This window comes from Balaenoptera borealis (genome assembly GCF_965194805.1).
Source record: "Balaenoptera borealis genome assembly, chromosome: 9".
NCBI classification, from domain to species: Eukaryota; Metazoa; Chordata; class Mammalia; order Artiodactyla; family Balaenopteridae; genus Balaenoptera; species Balaenoptera borealis.
Window position 1 is genome coordinate 59619077 of NC_138873.1, and position 21822 is coordinate 59640898.

Genomic DNA, 21822 nt, shown 5'->3' on the forward strand with positions numbered 1-21822 from the left:
TACTAACTCTATTCTGTATTCTAACTAGCTATGATTTTTGGTCTAGGCAGGTATAGAGTGCCTTTTACCTAAAGTCTTGTTTTCAGTGTGTCACTACAGGGGTGTTTCCAGGGTATATTTAGCACTCCTGGCTCACAGGCCTCAAATGCCATTAGCACACCCCCTGGGGTGGGAGTAGGGCCAGGCATTCCTTCCCCTGCTTAGAAGAGCTGTGTGTGGTTAAAAATAATATAATCAGATCTTTTAAAGAAAATTTTATAAACTTAAACTTTAACCAGTTCAACTATCCCCCTTCCACACTGGTGGGTATTTCAGGTTTCATTGTAATAATACAAGTAGCTTAACTTGCATGGAACAATAAGGTCGCCTCTTGAGTGCCTAACAGGAACTATAATGCCTGTTCAGCATTTCACAATTCAAATGCTATGGTACATCCTGTGAAGTAGCTAAAGTTGCCACATAAAGATGAATTTAAGGATCCAAGGTAATTCAGTCAGTAAGCCATGGAACCAGGATCCAACCCAGGCCTTCTAGGTCCAGTCTTGTGTTATGGAAGGAAGCTTCATAGGTGGACAAGACACCCTGGCCCTTAGAGGGAGGAGGGAGGGAGGAGGGAGGAGGAGCTGAGCTGGCAGAGAGGAGTGTGGGATGTTGACAGCGTTGTTCCCTGGGGCTTCAAGGAGGGTCTGTCCTGGCAGCAGTGGCAGCAGTTCATCTGGAGGAAGCTCACTTCCTTGATTCTTACCCATTTCCTAAAACTACAGTATAGAGATTTAAATTCAGCAAATGTATTTTAAAGAGTTTGTTGAATTTTATCCAGACCTGGTAAAATGCTTAACATATCACATTCAAATGAATAACGGGAACTTCAGGCAAAGGGAAGAGTGTGTCCAAAGGTGAGAAGAAGTGAAACTGTGTGACCTGTTTGGGAACTCCAGTATTTCACTGTGGCTGGAATAGGATTTGATAGCAGAAGCTGCAAGAGATGAACTTGGACACAGGCTCAGGGCTGCCTCGGTGCATCACTGCATAGGCCACCGTCCACACAGATGACAGTGATTGGGACATCCCAGCCCTGGCAGCGCACAGCCCACCCTGCCACGTCGTAGAGGGCTCTGTGGGTTTTACCGAGAGGTTTGCATTTTCTCTCTTCAGCCAGTGGTCCTCAGGCTGCTGTGTCTCTCCTGTACGCAGCAGAATCAGTTGAGGGGAGTCATAGAGACCTTAGATTTTATAAATCATTTACCTTTGGTAAAAAATTAGAACAAATCCAAGATTATACCTATAATAATTTCACACTCACTTTCTTGTGTTCTCTGAATTCTTCGTATGCTTTTTTTAGTGGGAGAAAAAGATGTGGAATAATAGCTAGCATTCCAGAAATTATCCATAATATGCAGGCATTTTTTTAAAAATTATTTATTTATTTATTTATTTATTTATGGCTGCGTTGGGTCTTCGTTGCTGCACGCAGGCTTCCTCTAGTTGCGGTGAGCGGGGGTACTCTCCGTTGCGGTGCATGGGGTTCTCATTGCTGTGGCTTCTCTTGTTGTGGAGCACGGGCTCTAAGAGCATGGACTTCAGTAGCTGTGGCACGTGGGCTCAGTAGTTGTGCCTCATGGGCTCTAGAGTGCAGGCTCAGTAGTTGTGGCGCAGGGGCTTAGTTGCTCCGTGGCATGTGGGATCTTCCTGGACCAGGGCTCGAACCCGTGTCCCCTATGCAGGCATTTTTGCACATGCTTTGGCCCACAGTTAAAATAATTGCCCAGGTGTTTGGCCTCATGTAAAGTTTGTTTTTCATATATGTCATGGTATGAAGAAGATTGTGAACCTTTTCTGTAGTCAGTAGGGGAACATAGAAAGTTTTATTCATTTTAAAAGAAGAATAACAAAATGAGGTTTCCTTCTTAGATTATTCTGTTGGTAAATGAAGAATAGACCAAAAGGAGGTCAGGGTGGGAAGCAGGGATACCAGTCGGGGAGCTACTGCAGAAATTTAGGCAAGAAGTTATGAAGCTCTGGGTACTGGAAAGTTTGGAAAGGAGGTAAGCTGGAGAAGTATTCCAGAGATGCAGAAGGTAGAAATCAAAGTAACTATTGAATGTGGACATGAAGCAGAACATCACAAGGACTTTTGGGCTTGTGGTTGAAATGACCTGGTGGATGGATATGCCATTAATCATAAGCCAGTGGGTGAAGGTGGAAGGGTGCATTGACTTGGAGGTGCCTGTGATTCATCAAAGCCGACTTCTCTGATTGAGAAGTTGACAGTAGGCAGTTGCTATTTGAGTTTGAAACTCAGGAGGAAGGTCTGAGTTTACGTTTGTGTGAGTCTTCTCAGAAGAGGAGAGGGCTACCATGGTAGATGAAACTGACCAGGAAAGCTCTGAGGGTGTGAATAAAGGGCCAAGAATAGAATTCTGGGATTACTAACATCTAAGAGTCCAGTAGAGGAAGACAAGTCAGAAAAGGCACTTGGGACAAGGATGAGATTGTCTTAAAAGCAACGATAGGAAGCTAAAGAGGTATATAAAGAACATAAAATGGGTGTGGTCAGCCGTACCGCTGCAGAGAGCTCAGGGACAAGTGCCCACTGGTTTTGGTCATCGGGAGATCTCTGATAATCCTTTACCATTATCAGTTCAATGGAACTATGACCATAGGGTGAGAGATGAGAAAAACCTTACCATATCTGGTTACGGCATCAAGGAGGGGGGGAGAAGCAGAGACAAAAAGTGTTTGCTCTCTGAGCATAAGCAGAAAAATATTTCTGTTAATATACACCAATCACGGGCAAGACTGTCCACCAATAGTGAATAATACTTGGCATCCTAACACTCCACCCCTTCATGTCACACTCAATAAGGCATATCAAAATGAGGAAGAGTATGAAATTATTATAGATATTATTTGCTCTAATTTATCTTTTAAAAGGAGAAAAGACGAGTGGCAGAAGATGTAGCAGGGTGGGAAGGTTTCTGTTTGTGATGCAAGCTGGGAGAGATTTCAGTATGCTCTTAATGCTGTAGGGAAGGAGCCAAAAAAAGAGTAAAAGCTTCCAGTACATGCAAGGGGTTTAATCAATACAACAGAATCACATAGATGAAACCGAGAGATAGAATCAGTCGTCCTGAAGGACATTAATTAGCCATGATGAAAGCAGTACAATGCATAAAGAGTTAATGCTGCAAAACACTGAATGATCTCATGGTGAGTAAAAAGAGAAACTCTTTTTTTAAAAGTTGCCCAAATTATAGGTAATCCAAGTTATTTAAAGGAGAAAAAACCCCACATTTAAATATGTCAAGTGACATAATGTTTCTTTAATTGAAAATAATTGTATTATGAGTAGAGTGGGTTTTGAGGGCAGATCAGCTGTGTTTTGAGACATACAACATCCTACATGCAACATCTTACTTTCAGCATGGTGTCAAATGGTACTTTAGGCTAGGATAACCCCATATAAAAACATCTTTTGACAGACACTAGATACTAGATGAGTAATAATTAATGGGTATTATCTTGTGGGCCTAAAACCTGTTATCTTTTGCTTAATCAGAATCCAAAAGTGCTTTTTCACATGCCAATGTCATGGTCTCATTATTCTTTTTCTACTTTGATATTTGCTTAAAATATAATATTAAGGATCAGAAAATGTTTTCACACAATATACATCTTTTAATATTGATGACTTTGGAATGATGCCAGCAATTGCTGGGAGTTATTTAAATTATAAATCGTCTGGAAAAAAGTAAATTATTTATCCTCTGATACATGGATATATTTAACTTTTAATGCCTCTTTGCACTAACTGCTTAAAATTTTTACTGAAATAGCTTTTAATATTGTAATATTTAATATTGTAGTTAAAACAACAAATTTTTAATTCATTCTACAAATATTTAAGGTCCTACGGTTGCCAAGCCCAGATGGCTCATAGGTTCTTTCAGACATTTAAGAAGTGATCAAATCCTGTATTATTTAAACTCTTTCATAGCATAAAGAAAAAGGAAAGTTTTTAACTTCTTAGTGAAGCTGATATAATACTATAGCACATAAAAATAAAATTACAGACCAATTTTACTTCTGCAAATAAAATATAGTGAATAGAATTATTTTAAAATATAATACAAAAAATCATTCCGATGTATTCCTGGAATTCAAGGGTGTTAAGGTATTAGAGAATCTATATGATAATAGTACAGTACTATAAAATAATAACATAGTCAAAGGAGAAAAATCCTACGATCATCTCAGTAGATGTGCAAAATTGTTTGACAAATGGCAGCTGGATAGATATCCAAATTTTTATCAGTGTCTGTTAAAAAGTAAATACCTTATTAAGCTATCTACGAATTGTCTGCTACCAAATATTAGTAACCAAAAGCTAACATCATATTTAATTATCAAACACTAAAAATGCATGGTTCAGTATGGTAGCCACTAGCCACATGTACTGTTGAGCACTTTATGTCTAATCTGAATTGAGATGAGCTGAAAGTATAAAATACACACAGGATTTCAAAGACTTAATATGACAAAAAAAGATTTAGTATCTCAGTAATAATTTTTATGTTGAACACACGTTGAGATGATCATTTTAATATATCTCATCAAATTAAATATATTAAAATTAGTATCACCTATTTCTTTAGAATTTATTTTATTTTTTAACTTCATTGAGGAATAATTGACAAATATAATTGTATATATTTAAAGTGTACAACATGATTTGATATACATTGTGTAGTGATTACCGAGATCAAGATAATTGGCACATACATCACCTCACATTGTTAACTCTTTTGTGTGACTGTGTGTGGTGAGAATGCTTAGGATTTACTCTCAGCAACTTTAAAGTATACAGTACTGTATCATTAAACTCTTTTGACTTCTAAAAAATTGTAGTTACTAAAAATTTTTAAATTACATATGTGCCTCACATTTATGGCTCACATACAAATTAAAGTCAGGAACAAGACGTCAGTGTTACTTAACACTGTTCTGGAAATACTATCCAATGCTGGAAGATGGGAGAAAGAAATAAGAGGCATGATTTTTGGAAAGAAGGCTGTACAATTATCATCATTTGCAGACAATATGATTTTGTATTAGAATACTCAGGAGAAGAGACCAAAAACTATTTGGAACAATAAGTAAGTCAGCAGGTTACAAAGTTAATAGATAAAAATCAGTAGCTTTAGGAACTCTAGGATCAAAAAAGATCATTAAATGGTAAATCATGCCATGTCCTTGAGTAGGAAGACACAGTGAAGTAAAGATGAAAGATGTCAGTTTTCCTTAAAGTAATCTATGTGTTCAATGAACTTCCAGGTAAATGTTGTTTGTTTTTTAATAGAAAAGTTCACCTAAAAACTATGAAAATGTTCAGGAAAATTCTGGAAAAGAAGAGTGATGGAGGGAGCACTAGTCCCACCAGATAATAAAGCACATTATGAAGCCATAGTACTGATATTTGTGGATCAGCAATGAAGATAGAGTCTCATTTGCAACCAAATGATCCAGTGCATTCCCACACATAAACTTTTAAAAAGTCAGAACAAAAGTTATTTATTTGACCCAGAGGGCTATTGGTATGGGAGAAATAAATGGAACAGAATAGAGTCTAGAAACAGACCAACAGGAAAGAAGGGAACATTAGCAGTTCCCTTGGCAAAGGATTACATTTCTGTAGTTAAAAACAAAGCAAATAGGGCATTCCCTGGCAGTCCAGTGGTTAGGACTGTACGCTTTCACTGCCGAGGGCCCAGGTTCAATCCCTGATCGGGGAACTAAGATCCCACAAGCCGCGCAAAACAAAACAAACACAAAACAAAACCCCAAGACAACAGTGCCATACTATTTTTGTTTCTGTTTTATTTTATTTTTTCCTTCTCCTGCTTTCAGAATGGCAACATTTAAAGTATTAATACCAGTGCTGTCTAGGTTATGAGTGAATGGGTACTTTTATGCCCTGTTTGTGGTAAATTGATGCTAACATTCTGAAGGGCAATTTTGTGTTTATATCAAAACTTTTAAATGCATGAAATTTACCCTAAGATATATTTGCAAAATTTGCCAATATACACATACATACACAAAATGATATTGCAGTGTTAATTTGCAGTAGGGAAAAAAGCAGGAAATATATCAATGAGAAATTAGCTGAATTAGTGTATCACATCTGTAAGGTGGAATGGGGTGGATTTGTATGTGCAGATATAGAAATATCTACAAGATACATCATTCAATGAGAAAAGGTGCAGAACAGTGTATAAAGTATCATTCTTTTAGTGCAAATCCAAGAATAGAATTTCATACATATTTATCTGGAAGAGATCAGAAAAACTGTTAGCAGTATTTACCAAGGGGCAGAGGGATTATTAGATTTGAGGTTGGAGAGGGAAAAACTCATTTTCTACCTGCCTTCAGTGTTTGGATTTTCTAACATTTTACCTGAATTTTCTTTTGTTGATTGTATAATTTGCTTGTTGACAATTTGCATGTCATCAGAATGATGAGATTTTAGACTAATTTTTAATTTCCTTATATTTCCCTATTTTTATAACACATACACACACACCTTAATGTTATTTTTCCAAAGCCCAGTTCAAATGTTAAAAATAAACAGCAGGGATTTCCCTGGTGGTGCAGTGGTTAAGAATCCGCCTGCCAATGAAGGGGACACGGGTTCAATCCCTGGTCTGGGAATATCCCACATGCCGCGGAGCAACTAATCCCACGAGCCACAACTACTGAGCCTGCGCTCTAGAGCCCACTAACCACAACTACCGAAGCCTGCGCACCTAGAGCCCGTGCTCTGCAACGAGAGAAGCCACCACAATGAGAAGCCCAAGCACAGCAACGAAGAGTAGCCCCCGCTCGCTGCAACTAGAGAAAGCCCACGTGCAGCAACGAAGAGCCAACGCAGCCAAAAATAAATAAATTTTAAAAAATAAATAAATAAATAAATAAATAGCAAAAACCCCCCAAGCCTTCTTATACTCAATATATGTATTAGTCAGCAATCCTCATATTTTATATGTACTCTTCAAGCTTTTTTAAAATATGTTGTTGTCACTCTTTACTTTGTCATATTTTGGCCTCAAACAGTGTTATTCTGACCTAAATTTAATACTGGGCCTGCATAGTTAAATAAATCGACAAAGAGCATTTAGGTTAAAGGGCATAATTGCAAATGAAAACGTATAGCTAGATAAATACACTGCATTAAGTAAGAAACCCAACCTTCTCTCTCATCTAAAGATTTTTTTACCATTTAGCAAATATTTGATTTTTTTTTCTTAGTGTTTCTTGGTTCAGAATAGGCTATTTAGCAGTGATTCTTTGAAAATTAGTTTAGGAGCCCCCGACTGTTCACCATTAAGAAAAAACAAATCTTGAACTAGTTCAAAGAAACTATTTTAATTAGAGATAAAAACCTTTTTGATTCCTCCTCCTTAATACTTTTTTGTATCTGTTAGCTACTCCCTAGTCACTGCCAGTTGCCGTAAGCAGGCCCCTGATTCCTCTTTTCTGGAATCTGCAGTAGCCGCCAGGCGGGTTTCCCTTCCTGCCTCCGGTAGTGCCCCCTGCAATGATCTTTCTAAACCATAAATCTGACTCTGTCACTCTGCAGTTACATAAATCCCTTCAAGACTCCTCATTGCTTTCAGAATAAATCCAGGCTCCTCTGTGAGGCTCTCTGTGACCCAGTCCTTACCACTAACCAATCTTTCCTCTCCCCAGTTTTGCCTCTCACTCTTCAAAGCTGAGCCTTGCTGGTCCAAGTCCGCTTTCACTGTGGTTAGGCCTGTGTCTTGTGTCAGGCTCTAGTAGCAGTCTATGCGTCCATCCAAGCTATTAAAACATATCATCGTACTTATCAGTCCCCACTGGACTCTGGAAACCCTGAAAGCGGGAGCTCTTGTCACCAGTGTTTGATGTGTAGTCGATGTTTAGTAAATGTTAAGTCTGTGAAAAATTGTATTATTCAATAGATTACCAAAATATATCTTTGCACTGTAAAAAAAAAAAAAATAGTTGACATGAATTGAATATACTTTGAACGCTCTTGAAATGTAATATATATAGCCTTATGTATGTATGGTTACTACTGATTTGGATAATTCTGTTGAATGTTGATTTATTTAGTATGTGAAAGTATTGTTATAAAATGTATGATACTGTTGCTCTTTATTAGATCATATCATATGCTTCAGAAAGTGATATTGTTTTTTCAGTCTGGGTGATCTTGGTTTCTCTGTTTTATGTAGCTCATTCAACTGATTCTGAATCATCTGACACTACCAGACCTGTGTAGATTAGCACAGACTTGCAAACTACTGAACCAGCATTGCTGTGATCCTCTGCAGTACATTCACCTCAATCTGCAGCCATACTGGGCAAAACTAAATGACACCTCTCTGGAATTTCTGCAGCCTCGCTGTACTCTCGTCCAGTGGCTTAATTTATCTTGGACTGGCAATAGGGGCTTCATCTCTGTTTCAGGATTTAGCAGGTTAGTGCCAAGCCTTGTTGAGGTTATTTAAATCAGCAGGCTATACTTACTATGTAGTAGTTTCGATGATAAAAGTTTGAAATTATCATGTACTTTAGATCATGTTCAGAGTGCTTCTGCTTACAGAAGTGGATGAGTTAGTTTCACCGTCCTCTTCAGCTAGACTTCATAAGATGGAGGGAAATGATGCCCTTTACCGCATATTTTTTAAATCCCAAGTAACTTTGAACAGAGCTCCTTTTTTTTCTTTCTCATATTTTCAGCACAGATGATTAACACATTTTAAAAACTATTTCCAAATCAAAATCTACCTCCCTAATGTGATTTGTCAGAAATGGAAAACAATTTATTATAGAACATTTTAAATTAAATCTTAATTACATGTGCAATACATCACCCAAATTTAGAAGCTCATTTAAACTAATTATGTTGAAAATGCAATTGCATGTTAAATAGGCGACCACACTTGCAGACCTGCCCAGGTGTTTCTGCTCCTTTCTATTTAAGCATTTAGTTTCCCTACTATTAAATGTCACCTGTTAAACATTTGAAAGCTTGCACGAGTACATATTCATTTAGTAATGCCATAGTCATTTTTCTTGTGAAACAAACAGGTGTTTTTCTCTTAACCTTGATGGTTATTCTCATTGTATGTTACAGTATAATCCGTTTCATTAAGTTAAATAACGAAGAAGTAGACACTTCGGGGAAATTACCCGTTATTTTTGATTAACGAATAATCTCCTATCCTGTTTTTAGAAGTTAGAATGAACTACAGCCCTCCCTACACATATCCCCAGTGGATACATTCCTCAACAGTGGTTTATGAATTAGAAATCTGTATTTTGAGCTTTGTTCCCCTTGACTTAGAGTATAAAAATAAAGATGCAGTTCCAGAAATAAATATTTGATACCATTAGATTCAGATGAAGTCATGTTTGAAATAGTACCAATGTGTTCAAAAGGCTAATATTGATAGTTTATGCATCAAAGTAAAAAATAAACGCAAGCAGTAATGGCTTATAGCACATGTTGAAACCATGGATGCACTGAGTTTCTTTCTTTCCTGCCAGAAATAGAGCCAGGGGAAGGGGTTCTTAGATAAAACATGATGGGATTGTGGGTCAGAGTCTAAAGATTTTACAACAGGCTAAGTATACAAAATTCTTTTTTATTATGTAAATTTGCTTAAAAGGGGATATATATATAATATATATATTATATATGTATAGTAGAAAAATAAGGCATTTCTCTTTGGCAGTGTGATTTTGGTAAATTTTTATAGAATCCACATTTTGAAAATTGCTGGATCTTTGACAGCTCTCCAGTGGAACACAAGCTTAGTCCTTTTTACTTCCTTTTGCTGCAGACACACCCACTTCATTGGCTAATTTTCCTCGCTATTAATGGGACCAAGAAGAACTGAAGCTAATGATGACTGTGGGTATTCAGAGCGTGCACTATAGATCATAAACCAAGACTAACTGACTCTGAGAGCAGATAGAACCATTGGTATCAGTAAGCATTATTTTACATTATAAGGACCTTTGGGTGTTTTAATCCCTCATAGCTCTTTTTTCAATATTTCCCACCTTTAGGAACTTACTGTTTGTTTTCACTCTTGGTGTGTAAGGCATTATGGTGAGTGTTGTGGACCATGTAAAGAGATAGATAATATAGTTCCTGCTACAGAAAAGATAAAGAATAAGAATAAACATTTAAACATATCCTTCCTATATTTTTATAAATAAAATAACAGGGAGGCAACTAATGAGTATAGACATTAAACAAAATATTGGTAATGAATGGCTGAAGTCCAGCTTCTTCGGCAAAATGTTGCATATAACCATGGTATAATGAATAAAATGTAGAGATAGTATTAAATCAGTTTTTAAAAACTCTTTATGTAGCTTCTTCTGGTGCATGAGCAGAAACATAAGTTGTGAGAAGAAGACCGCAATGCTATTTTTTAAATTTTAGACACGTGATGGATAAAGATCTTCTTTTATGAGGTTAAAGCTCCAATCTACTTTCTCACCAGCAATTTCTCTTCCATTTTCAGTTCAACCATTTGGTTGCCATGGGGCTGTTTAAATAATCACAAAAGTACATACATAAATTTAAGTTTTCCATATTTCACAGGAGTATTTCAGCCAGTAAAACCATAAATCTCGATAGCATTCCTTTAAGTATAGTCATTGTTCTCATTAAGAAAATAAAAAGGTTAAATAACAGGGAGAGAGAATCTTCTTTTGGGTGGGAGATACTGGAGTTTTGCCTACTGATTGCTGTTGGCCCCCTTGACTTGACTGCTGAATTGATAGTCATTGTGGCTTATAGGCAGCATTCCCAGAATAAACAGTAAATATTCATGGCTTGATTATTAATGAACAATCTATGAGTAAGTATGGTCTATTTATGCTCATTACTGTGAAGAAGACTTGTAATACTTTAAAGAAAAAAAGTACATTTTAAAAATAGAGACCAATGATGATGAGCTTGCTTTTTGAGTAAGTCTTTGGGAAAAGCTTGATATAGTTTATTTTTGTTACCTGAAAACCTTATCTTCACAAGCTGGAATTGTTTCACTGGATTTTAAAGAACTTAGGAATTTATTTTATTCAAAATAACAGGGAAATTGGAATAATGAGAACTTAAAACTTTTAATCAGTTATTAAAATCCTGTTCTATCTACAGATTTGTGATTTGTAACTTCAAGTACTGCTCATTTAGATCATTACTCATTAAAATCACATCTACTGTAATTCCACTTTTCTCTTATAATACACTTCCCTAAAGTCTCGGATATTCCTTTGCCTCCCTGCCTGTTTGTGCTCTGAGGCTTAATCATATCATTCTGATGTTCAAAAAGTCTTAGGTTCTGTTTATTTTTCCTCTATCGTTTTTCTTCAGATAGTTGCTCAAAATAATCACCTTGAGCTCCACCTCAGTTATGTAGAGATTTCTATCCCTCACCCTTCTACTTGTTCCCTTCAGAAAACATTATTGGATGCTTTCTAGATTTAAGAACTTGATGTTTTGACACAGAGCTACAGTTTTATGGACTAGAGAGCTTTTTGCTTATTCATATATTTGTTTATTCAGTTGCCTGCCTGTGTTTTACACTGTTGTCTCTTTTAGATGGTCAATTCCTAGAGATTAAAGACAATTTAAGACTTTCTTTTCCACTTCCTTCTACCATTGCTAGATAGTACCGTACACAGTTAAGCAAGAAGTTTTGTTTTTAATGACTTTATTTTGGATCAGCTATAGTAAATAATGCTCCAGCTATTTGGGATTAAAATTATCTTAAATATACTGTCTCATAAAACTCAAGTGAGTCAGCTAACAAAACATGAGATTAGCAATCAGAAGCCATGGATATTTATACCTAATTCTCCCCTTTACCTTGATACTTCAGGCAGCTTGTAAGGATTAGTGCCTTTTATTTTGTGATGAATAAACTCAGATTAAATCATTCATTCATGTGATGTTAATTATTTTAGGGTGCAAGTTACCATTTAGTAAATTAATTTTTATGTACTTATATTAATCTGGACAAATGAATTCACCTCATAAAGATAAGCAATTTATTTCTCTCTCCAGAGACTCCATTTCTTGTAGCAAGAGACCTCGTTTAGGAATTGTTTATCTGAACTTAGGTCTTCTCTTAATACCCTCAGTATCAAGAAATACTTGATGAGAATTCATAACATGGTATGAACAGGCTGCAGGAAGTAGACAAGCTATAATTCTCCTTTCAAGTGACCAATATCACAATTGAGATGAATAAATAGATGACCAAGACAAAAGCATGTATGTAATTTTGCGTTAAAATAAAACTATGAGGAGCATTAAGGCAAGAAACAAGAGTTGTGTTCAGCTAATTAATTGATTCTGCTCCTAATTCTACCTTCTTGGAGTGGAAATATTATGAAAAAGTAGGTAGTGTAGATCTTGTAAGTTTAGGAAGAGAGACTATGGGGATATTGACCAAATAATCTCAGTAAAAATATGCAATATAGAAAAAGGAAGAGAGAGAGTCATAAAGGTAGATAAGCATTATCTTTATTGTGCTTCCAGATTTTTTCATTCATTCAATCAATTTGGGATGTTTTCTAGTCTATTAACAGTTGGCTTTCTGGTGATTTACTTTCTATCTTTAGAAGGGAAAAGTTCATTAATGAGAGCAAAGAGAAAAGAAATGTCAAAGTATTCCAAGTCCAATACCAAAAAGAATTGTAGAACAAAGTGCTTTGCCAAATAATGAAGACCTTCAAGAGATAAGATGCCTAAAGATTTTAATTTTAAGAGTTAATATACTCATCTAACTTTTGTAATCTGCAAATAATTTTAGAAGTATCAAATCAAAATAGGATACTCCAGATCGCTGACACCCTACATTCATTTCTAGATTGCTAGCTTATAAATAGTGAAGAACTAGCCATAACTACGATGTATACTCAGAGTAAGGTAAAAACGTTAATTTTGTCATATTTCTTAGGAGTAGTTTGAACCTCTTAATGGAAAAATTCTCTGAGTCCATAAAACTTAGTCTGTTCCAGAGTAGAGGAAATCTAAATTCTTCAAATGAATATTCACCATTGGAAGATTTATTCAACAAAGTCATCCAGTGTTTTTTACATGGCTGACATCATGCTAAGTACCGGGTACACCCAAGAATCTATTTCAATTGTCGAAGGATTTGAGGCACATTATAAAACTCAATGTAAACAAATCAGTATGTAAGGAAACTGTGGTTAACAGAAAAATAAATTATTGTTGAGAAATAGGTGAGCCTGAGTTCAGTTCAGTATGAAGAAGGTATGTCATAATGTAGTACACACTGCCTCCCTTTGAAATAGATCCTGAGTCTGAATATTGAGCACCACCTTCAGTGCCACCACCGGATCCAGTGCACCGTCCTCTCTTCCCTGAATATGGTCGTGGTGTCCTGAGGGTCCCCCTGTTTTTACCCCTGTTCTCCTTCAGTCTGTTCTCCGCACAGAAACCGGAGTGACCCTGTTAAAGTACAAGCAGGTTGTGCCACACCTCTGCTCAACACCCTCTGATGATTGAGGATCCCATCTCCCTCAAAATAAAAGCCAGAGTCTTTATAGGACACGCACTCTGAACTGCCCCTTACCTCTCTGATCTGCTCCGCATCTCCCTGTCACTTTGAGCCTCCGTACAGTTCGGCACTCTAGGCATTGTCTGAGCTATCCCGCCTCAGAGCTGTCGTGCCTGCCCCTCCCTTTGCCTGGAGTGCTGCTTCTCCAGGGAACTGCTTTGCTCACCCGCTCACTTCCTTTGGGTCTTGATTCACCTTCTCAAGGAGGCTTCCCTTACCACCCTGTCTACCCTTGACACTTCCTGTTGTCCTTCTCTGCTTTTATTTTCTCCTTGGCACTTTTCACTCTCTAATATACTATTAATTTTACTCATTTAATTTATTTGTTTATGGTCTACCTCTCCTACCAAAATGTAAGTAAGCCCCATGAGAGCAGGAACTTTGCTTTGCCCACTGCCAACTTCCAAGTGCCTGGAGTAATGCCTGGGTCATAGTTGGAGCTCAATAAATATTTGTTGAGTGAATGAATTAAGGTGCTTGATGCAAACTGGCAATTTAGCTGCTATAGTAGCAAAGGACACAGCAGTGAGACAGGTCGGAGGAATTTAAGGAGAGGGAATAGCGTGAGGACTATCTGAGAATTTGAAGGAAGGTGAGGGCGGTTGTGTGAAATGCCACAATAAATCAGGTAATACAAGGACTGGAAAGAAAGGCCGTTTAATTTGGCATTTAAAAGGAAAGGATGAGTTTAGGGAGAGCAGAACATACGCTGCAATGGATTAAGAGTAAAGGGATGTTCTTGGATGTTTGGGTGTAAATAAGATGTGTGGGCTGCTGAGTTATTTGCAACATTTAAAATAAATTTGTAACAATTAAATTTTTAAATTGTTGTTTGAATGTGTGTTGGCCAAGATTTCACTTTTATCTTAATGTTCGTGGGGTACTTTGGTCTTTGCAAACTACTTTCACTTATTGTGGGATGTTCAAAACCACAAACAGTGTGGTGAATGCTGTTAACATATTTCTAGTCTGCCTTCTACATTGGAGGAAATGCTGAGACTTGGGTAAACGCCTTTTCCAAGGTCACATGCTAGGAAGTGGTGGAACAGGGCAAAATATCCATCTTTTGACTTAGAAGTCCAGTGTTACTTCCTTTACTTTCATAAGTGATTGATTTAGTCAGTTTTATTTTGCATGTGTATTTGTAAGCTAATAATTAAATCATGTAGAAAAAAGATGCGGCATAAGTAAAATAACAGTATATGACTGATGTGACACTGAGATGGGCAAGAAAATGTCAAGAGACCTGGACAGGGATGAGTGGTGCGCTTGTTTAAGGGATAAACAAACATACCACTTGTTGATAAAGTTTCAGGGATATGAATACTCGTAGCCTCACAGTTTACTTTTATTATCAGACGATGATTATGGACAGGACTGTTTTCCCCCCATCTGTAACGTAATGAAGACAAATATTGTTATTCCTACTTTGATAAAGGGTTTTGTGTCCTCCACATGAAGTTATTTCTGTGTATTTTGTGTGAAGCTGCAATTGAATATCTTGTAATAATTTCAACATCAGTCTAGGCGTTAAATAGTATCAGTTACAAGGAACATATCTCAACAGTATAGTTAAACCAACCCAGAAATTTTCTTAGTTGAGAGGAGGCTAGTCTGATTTGTTTTGAGGTCATTTAGAGATGGCACTTTGTGTGCCACATTCAAAATAAATTATCCAGTACTGAATGGGTACTGTTTAGGGAGAAATATCTTCCAAGAGTTTAGAGTTTTGTTATGTTTTGTTTATTGGCTCTACCAGCTCAGATGTGAATTACAGGTAAGTAGAAGAAAAACACCCTCTGCTTTCTTAATTTCCCACTTAGCAGTAGCTGACTTTTTATGTGATGTGAATCCATTTTATCTTCTTAGGTTGATATATTTTAGCCTAACTGTGCCTGTTTTGGCATGCAGTAAATGAGAATTTAAGTGAAACAAGTTTTTAATTTTCCCTAATAGAAATCTGTTCTTCTGAAGGTGTCTGCTTAGAGTCGATATAATTCCAAAGTGCTTGCAAAAAATATCTTTTAGTTTTATGAAATTCACATGGAACATTGTTTTTACAGGTTTCTGAAGGTCTGTGGATCTGAATTAGTGCGTCTTGAATTATCTTGCAGCCACTTCCTTAATGAAACTTGCTTGGAGATTATTTCTGAGATGTGTCCAAATCTACAGGACTTAAATCTCTCATCCTGTGATAAACTACCACCTCAAGCTTTCAACCACATTGCCAAATTATGTGGCCTTAAACGACTCGTTCTCTATCGAACAAAAGTAGAGGTAAGATTTACACCTCTGCTAGTGTTAATAGCCAACCGAATATTTAGTTACCTGTAATTGCTCATAATAATGTGATTTCTGACTTTCAAATAGTTTAAGTGTATGATGCAACCTGACTATTCTAAAATCATTAGAGCTGGCTGATTCAGTCATTTTAGAATTAGTCTATTGTGTTGTTTTTTTTTTTCATTTTAAGAAAATGTTATCCTCTGTGCTCTTAGAATTTTTGTAATGCTGTTCATGTTTCTAGGTAAAGAAGCAAGCAATGGGTTGAGGTGAGCTGAAATGCTGGCAGGGAATGAATTAGAGAAAGAGGTGGGAGGAAAGTATGTAGGAGAACATTTGCTTGGAGTGGGAGGAAGAAAAGTGGAATTTATCGAGGACCAGACTTTGGAGTTAAAATCCCTAATACATAGTTTAGGAGTCTCATTAAAGAAAAATGGAGTCATATAATATTTATTGATCTGCTTGCTTTTTTTCACATAGCTCTAGGACATCTTACCAGGTCATTACATATACTACCACCTGACAGTTTTCATTTTTTTTTTTTCTTGGAGTATAATTGCTTTACAATGTTGTGTTAGTTTCTACTGTAGAACAAAGTGAATCAGCTATATGTATACATATTACATTTTACTGTAATCTACTCAACTGTTCCCCAAATGGTCAACATATCAGTTTTTCCAGCTGTTTTTCTTTTACAAACCATCTAGCAATAACATTATTTTGCACAGAGTTTTATATGTACCGGTTATTATTGCTGTAGGATAGAGTTCTGTAAGTGGTATATCTGGTCACAGTATGTGCCTGGGCCCCTGTGGTAAACATCCACTTACTGCCATAAACTTGTTTCCTCTACTCCAGTCATGTTGGCCTTCTTTCTATTCCTTGAGCATTCTGATCCAGTCCCAGCTCACAGCTTTTTCTCCTCTGCCTGTCTGGAATATCCTTCCAGCTCATTACATGGCTGCCCTATTCTCAACTCAATGTCCAACTTGAATATTTTTTTTTCAGAGATGGCTTCTTAGACATTGATAAAAGGTAACCCTCCCCCCCTTCTAGTTTGCTTCTGTCATATCACCCACAGTGTATTTTCTTTTTAGCAACTTTATCACTATGAGATTATCTTATTGGTTTTCATACTATCACCTGTCTCCTCACATTGCGATATAAGTTTCATGAAGGTAGAACCCTTGTCTGTCTTTTTCATTGCCGTGTTCCTGGTATCTAGTATCATACTTGGTAAAGACTGGCCATTCAGTAAATATTTAAATGAATGCATAAGATAGCCAAATTACTTTTCCAAAATGGTGTACCCCACTCTAGTGACCCCTTGCCTGTCTTGAATGTTGCCTTGGCCAAGTATTCAATCTCTCTGTTTCCTCATATCTAAAGTGGAGATAATAAAAATACAGATCTCATAGGGTCATTGTGAGAATTAATTAGATGTAATGTACTTAGAGGGTGCTGAACACATAGTAAACTCTCAATAAATATTAGCTACTAATAACAGTAGTAAGAGTATAATATTACTATGGCAGTTTTGTAGTATGTTTTACTATGTGTTAGGAAAATCTGTTCTTTTTAAACTTAAAAAAAATCCTTGTGTATTATTCTTTCAGATATTTCTTTCAGCAAGGATTTTATTAGCAGTGCCTTTATTATATTTCATTTTGCTCTTTAATAAGGCTTCCTATCTGTTCATATAGGTCTTGTTTTACATCCAAGAACATGTTATAGTTTTCTTCACTTAGGTTTTATATCTTTCTGGTTAAATTTAACCCTTGTATTTTTTAGTCTCAGATACTATTTTCTTTTATTTAATTTTAATTGGTTATTGTTAATATAAAGAAAAATGAGGTTTTTGTATATTTATCTTGTATCTGCTCACCTTACTGAGTGCTTATAATTGTTCTAATAACTTATGTCTTTTGGGTTTTCTAATGATACAATTATATAATCTGGAAATTAATATACTTTTTCTTTCTGTTCCAATATTTAAAGTGTTGCTACATTAAGTAGAACTTCATAAATAAGGTAGAATAATAGAGTCACAATAGGTATACCAGTTGTATTTCTAATATAGAGGGAATTTTTTTTCTTTTTTTAATATTTATGTAACAAATGTTTGCATGCCTGTTATGTGCCAGGCACTGCTCTAGGCACTGGGACTTCATTAGTGAACTAAATAGAAATTCCTCATGTAGCTTACTAATTTTATATATTGTTTGATGTTTCTTTCTGATAAGTAGTCTTTATCATTCTCATTTGATTAAGAATATTTTTATCAAAAATGTATATTGTATTTAAAAATTTTAAAGCCTCCATTACCACACTGATCTTTTTTCTTCTTCCTTTTTTTTTTTTTTTTTTTAAAATTTATTTATTTATTTATTTTTGGCTGTGTTGGGTCTTCGTTTCTGTGCGAGGGCTTTCTCTAGTTACGGCGAGCGGGGGCCACTCTTCATTGCGGTGCGCGGGCCTCTCACTGTTGCGGCCTCTCTTGTTGCGGAGCACCAGCTCCAGACGCGCAGGCTCAGTAGTTGTGGCTCACGGGCCCAGTTGCTCCGCGGCATGTGGGATCTTCCCAGACCAGGGCTCGAACCCGTGTCCCCTGCATTGGCAGGCAGATTCTCAACCACTGCGCCACCAGGGAAGCCCATCTTCTTTTATTTATTAATATAATGACATGTTGAACAATCCTTACATTCCTGCGGTAATTCCTACGTGTTTTAACTTAATACATAGCTGGGTTATTTTCCTAATGTTTTGGAGTCAAGCTTTATCACCTAGAATCCAATATTTCGGATTCTAACTTTATCACTTATGAATTATGTTACCTTGAGAAAGGTTCTTGACCCCTTGTGCTTCAGTAGAGTGGAGATAATGATAGTATGCCTTTCAAAGAGTTGTTATGAGGATTAACTGATTTAATATATACAAAGTGTCTACAACAGTACCTGGTTCATTGTAAATATTCTTTAAGAGTTAAGACTTATCAATACTTTTTACATCTGCTTTCTTCAATGAAATTGAGCTGTGTTTTTCCTTTTCATGCCATTTTATCAGGTTTGGAGCTAAGATTATGACACCTTAGCAAAATGATTTGTGACATTGACATCTTTTTCTTTGATCTGGAATAACTTTAACAAATGAGAATTATCTGTTAGATAGAATTTATCTATAAAACCATCTGGGTGTATAGCATTTTTTATTGGTAGGTCAGAGTAGATATCTTAGCTTGACATAGTTTTTAAACTAATCTATGGAAGTCTGAATATAGTATTCCTGGTGTGGGGCAAAATTTTTACCTAGAGTTTAACTGATGACCTGCTTTGTTGGAAAGAAGACTTTGATTCTAGTTCTGGCCCTACCAGTGACAAGCTTAACTCACACAGTCTCTCAAATTCCAAGATTCTTTCTTTGTAAAATGAGAGGACTATTGTCCCTGAATGCTAGTTTAAAGATAGTGTTAGCCCATGTTTTCACTGGTCTGTGGTGAAATGACTCGTCATTTATGTGGGTGTAAAATTGTCAGCTATCTTTTCTTGGGTAGACCTATCTATTCTGAAATTATGCCACACCGGCTTTTTACTGGTGTATTTACTGTTTTATATTGCTCTGTGTGTCTGATATCCTCTGAGCAAGATGATGCCTCATTTTAAAATATTCTGATTAAATTTAACTTTAAGAAGAAATGTAGCATAGTTCATTAATAAGTGAACCTTCGGGAAGAAAAATCGGGTAAAAACCAAGAAATTATATCAACTTGCTAGGCATCTTACATCTGTGATGGTTTGTAAAAATATATTCCATGTGATGCTTTTGAAATGTCATAAATTAACATGATTTAAGTGTCAGGGAATCATTACATAGTCCGCAGTTTTCTTCCATTTACCCCAAGAAACTGATAGAATATGACTACATATTTTTAAAAAAGTGTGATTTATAGGAATTGAGAAGATTTCATCTCTCAAGAGTGGAGACCTATACATATGTATCCAAGTCTAAATAGCATCAGCTCAGCTTCCCTCAGTTACTTAAACATAGATGTGAAATTACTGTATGACTGCATTAAGTAAAATTTGGTTTGTACCATATGTTACTACCTATTAAAGTTTGTTTTTATTAGTCTATCTGCTAAAATACCATAAAATCATTTATAAATTTACCCTACACAATTTTTCTGACATTTAGTACATAGAAACAATCATAAAATTGATTTTCATTGATCTACAGTTGACTTACAATAAAATAAAAAATAGTGTCATCTTAGTGATATAAATGGCAAAATTCAAAATTGAGAAAAACCTACCCAGGCAGTGTTTACTTTTACAGCTTCCCAGCTCTCTCTGCCTATACTTTTTTCACTTCTGTTATCTTGTCATTCTTGGGATCTGCATCAGACTCCCCCACGGGCACCAAGTAACTCAGAGGAATAAAGGGAAAAGACAACACAATCAGCTGGTCTCTTTTAAAACAAACAAGCCACAGCACTGGTATTCGCATCAATCTATAAGCACCTCCCTTGTCACTTAGGCAAAGCATTATGTCACCCCCTTTTCCCTTCCATATGTTCACTGCTTCAGTCCTGCACTCAATGATGTTGGTGGATGAGAGAAAACAGAGTGAGAAGACAAGATTTAGGGGATTGGCTTCTCTCTAAACCTTCCACATAATCACTGGCAGTACATTCAGATGTTATAAACTGTCTTGGAAAGAAGGAATAGCAGTTGACTTCAGATGCCTCTGATGGCTCTAAGGAAATATATGAGGAGAAAAAGAAGATATGAATTTGAACTTCCTGGTAGAGGTTTTTTTTTTTTTTAAAGGAATACAAATTATCCAGTGCCACTTTTACCCTTGTTTTTCTAAACACTACATAATTATAAAATAAGCAAAAATTAGTATTTAAAAATGTTGACTCTATTATAGCGTATAATCTTCAGAGAGGTCAGATTTATGATGTAGTAGAGTTATATTTATGTGCCTATATATAATTTACATTAATAAATGTAATATATTTATGCCATTTTATAAGATAGAAGCAAATCTGTGTGCATAGTGAATATAGCTTTAGAGGATATTGGAGACCTGGGTTTTAGTCCCAAAGTTTGGGAAAACTTACTGAATATGTTGTTTGCTGTCCTAGACATTTCGCATATTATTTAATCCTTTACACTAGTCTAATGAGAGTAGATGTTACTCTTAAATCTTACAGATGATGAAATGAAGGTCCCAAAAGATTAATGTTTCCCAGTGGCACAGAGCAATAAGTTAGAGTCAGGATTTGAACCCAGATTTGGTGGCCTCAGAGTTACAGTGAAAATTGTAAGATACATAAGAGCATAGAGTCGTAGTTATTCTAATAGCTTGGCTGCCTCTATCTAAAATAGAGCTTTTCTCTTTACCACTTAATCCTTTTCTAATCCGTAATTGGTAAGGAAATATAACATTGTAAATAAGATACACAACATTTTGATCCAGTGTAAAATGCAAACTATTAAGTTATATTCTGTAAACATTTTCTAGTCTAAAATACCTACTATAGACAAATGGACTTTTGCCTTTTATTTTTATTATGAACAAACTTAGTTTGAAGTCTTAGTTCTGAATTTATAATAACAGTTAGTTATTCAAATTACATTTAATATCATTTAAATAATAGTTTGTGGAATCCATACATAATGAACTACCTCAAGCAAATGGTTTATATATATAGGCCAACTCTCAATATTACACTATAGTGGGGAGCAGCATTGGTACATATAATTTCCCCAAGTATGTTAGCATGTAAAGTGGTGCATTGTTGATGTCTAGGTAGTGTGTTCTTAAGTGGTTAGGTATAGCCAGGCATATTGCAGGTCTGGTTACTCAATAAGAATGAGAATGC

At 36.0% G+C, this 21822-nt stretch overlaps 1 protein-coding gene and 1 long non-coding RNA gene across 3 annotated transcripts in view; one reads left to right on the forward strand and one right to left on the reverse strand.

Moving 5' to 3' along the window:
- Positions 1–21822, reverse strand: part of LOC309634829 — a 346981-nt gene that overhangs the window by 249884 nt on the left and 75275 nt on the right. The window lies entirely within an intron of this gene.
- Positions 1–21822, forward strand: part of FBXL4 (F-box and leucine rich repeat protein 4) — a 70410-nt gene that overhangs the window by 29218 nt on the left and 19370 nt on the right. For both annotated transcript variants that reach the window (XM_082405235.1, XM_082405236.1), the window contains exons 5-6: positions 8277–8521; positions 15716–15929. In XM_082405235.1, the coding sequence (XP_082261361.1) occupies positions 8277–8521; positions 15716–15929 (459 nt within the window). The remainder of the gene's footprint in view (positions 1–8276; positions 8522–15715; positions 15930–21822) is intronic.